General features: G+C 34.9%; 1 protein-coding gene across 1 annotated transcript; it reads left to right on the forward strand.

Moving 5' to 3' along the window:
- The first annotated feature begins 6 nt into the window (after window positions 1–6).
- Window positions 7–2,007, forward strand: LOC111379216 (phosphatidylinositol-3-phosphatase myotubularin-1-like). Its single transcript, XM_023002562.1, has 3 exons — window positions 7–727; window positions 1,702–1,761; window positions 1,850–2,007. Exons 1-3 carry the CDS (start codon window positions 563–565, stop codon window positions 2,000–2,002), a joined length of 378 nt encoding a protein of 125 aa, XP_022858330.1. The 5' UTR covers window positions 7–562; the 3' UTR covers window positions 2,003–2,007.
- The last annotated feature ends 10 nt before the right edge of the window (window positions 2,008–2,017 follow it).

The following is a 2,017-nucleotide window of genomic DNA, read 5'->3' on the forward strand; positions in this document are numbered from 1 at the left end:
AACTATGACTATAAATGGGGAAGTTGAGAAGGTAGAATCTTTGAACCCTAAATATCAATTTTAGACTCTTCATAATAAGCAAGGAATATAGTTAAGGTTAAAATAAGATTTGTGGACTATGGATATTTATCCGCGTCCAACAATTATTTAAACACGAAATTAGCTTATACTTTGAATGCAATAAATCAACAACAGTAAACTAAGATTGAACAAAGTTTTAGACTGTTTGTCAACCCACCACAACCCTCTTCCTTTATCCAAGTTTAGGATTGGCTATGGAAAAACATAGAGTTGAACGCAATCAATCCTAAATAAGATATTAGAGCAACTCATCAAAATATATGAGTTTCCAGTCTACAACTTGTCTTCAATCCACCTATTTTAGAATTCTGGACTTCCCTTCTTTTATGCAAATGTTCTCATCAGGTTTTAACTCCAATAACTTGGTTAGAACCCTTTTTCTTTTTTTTTTCTTTTTTTTTTTCTCTTTTTTTTTTCCCCTCAGGCGCTCATAGAAAAAGATTGGCTTGCATTTGGTCATCCGTTTTCAGATCGTGCGGGAATGCCTATTGCATCTGGAAGTGGCAGCATGCCATTTGAATTATCGCGGCAGTCTTCTACTGGAAGTTTATCTCCATCACCAATGCGTCAAGCATCGGGCTCATTCCCATCTCAAGCACCATCTCCTTCACATGCACAAAACAATTATTCTCCCATCTTTTTGCAGGTATTTTTACTAGGAAACTTTACGTCTGTTAGTTGTACAAGATTTAGCTTGATCTTTTCCTCATCAAGGATTGTCCACCTTTTTAATTAGTATCTAAGGAGGCTCATATATATATGCCAGTAGTTAGATGGTTTTTGACTTATGAATTGTTGTGAAACATTGCTGTTGTGGCATAATAAAGTTGGGAGGGTTATAAATCTGTCTGTCAAGTTATTCTTAAATTTTAAAATGATCCTCAGAAGTCATAACAGGTAGCATCAGGTCATTCTGGAATAAATGTCAGCAGCTACCAAGCTTATTATCTGTGGGAACAGAGATGCAAAAGAGCTGAGCTGAGCTTACCTTTTTAAAAATTTGTGAGCTCTAACAAAATCAGCAAGGGCTCAAGTCCGATTGAGGCTTGAGCTATAATTTTATTTTATTTTTTACTTGAACTCGGCTTTGAAAAAAATAAATCTTTAACTTGAGCTTGGCCTTGACCCTGAGCGTCATTCAAGTTTGTTTCAACCTCGAGCTTGCTGTAGCTTTGCTTGATTTTTGGTCATCTTATAAAAAAATCGAAGGTAGTTATATAAAAGTTGATTACAGACATAATGAGAAGGAAGCCATACTAAATAGTTAACATGAGAATTAATAATATACACTAACTAATAGAGGTGGCACAAGTTGTGGATAAATTAAGGGAAGGACAAATTAGGCGGTTTGGGCATGTCTTGTGTAGATAAGAAGAAGTTCGTGTTCACTAAAATATTGCGATACCTGTTGAACAGAACACATGTTATGATGTGGTTTCCTATGATTTGATTGCATTGGATGTTTAGAAGATGTAATTCTGGACTGAATAAAGTGAAAACAAATCATGTTGTTGATCCCAAATTTATTGGGAGTAATGCTTAGCTTTTTGTTGTCTATTAATTTATTTGATCTTTCTGGTCATAGATTCAATTTGTTTAACATTCAGAATTGTTCTGCAGTGGGTTGATTGTGTTTCACAACTGTTACGGATGTATCCTTTTGCTTTTGAATTCTCGTCGGTATGTACCTTCGTTTGATACATCTAAAGGACAAATTCTTCAATATTCAATTCAAACATACTTCTCTAATTCATTTTTGTCACTGCAGGCATTCCTGGTAGACTTACTGGATTGTGTACTTTCCTGTCGTTTCGGGAACTTCCTGTGCAACAGGTACAGTCTCTCTGTTGTGAAATTTCTCCAGTTAAACCTTGCTTCTCAACTAAACTTTATTACTTCTTTATTCTCAAATCATGAATAAAGTTTGATATCAGTT

This window comes from Olea europaea, unplaced genomic scaffold, assembly GCF_002742605.1.
Source record: "Olea europaea var. sylvestris unplaced genomic scaffold, O_europaea_v1 scaffold19524, whole genome shotgun sequence".
Lineage (NCBI taxonomy): Eukaryota > Viridiplantae > Streptophyta > Magnoliopsida > Lamiales > Oleaceae > Olea > Olea europaea.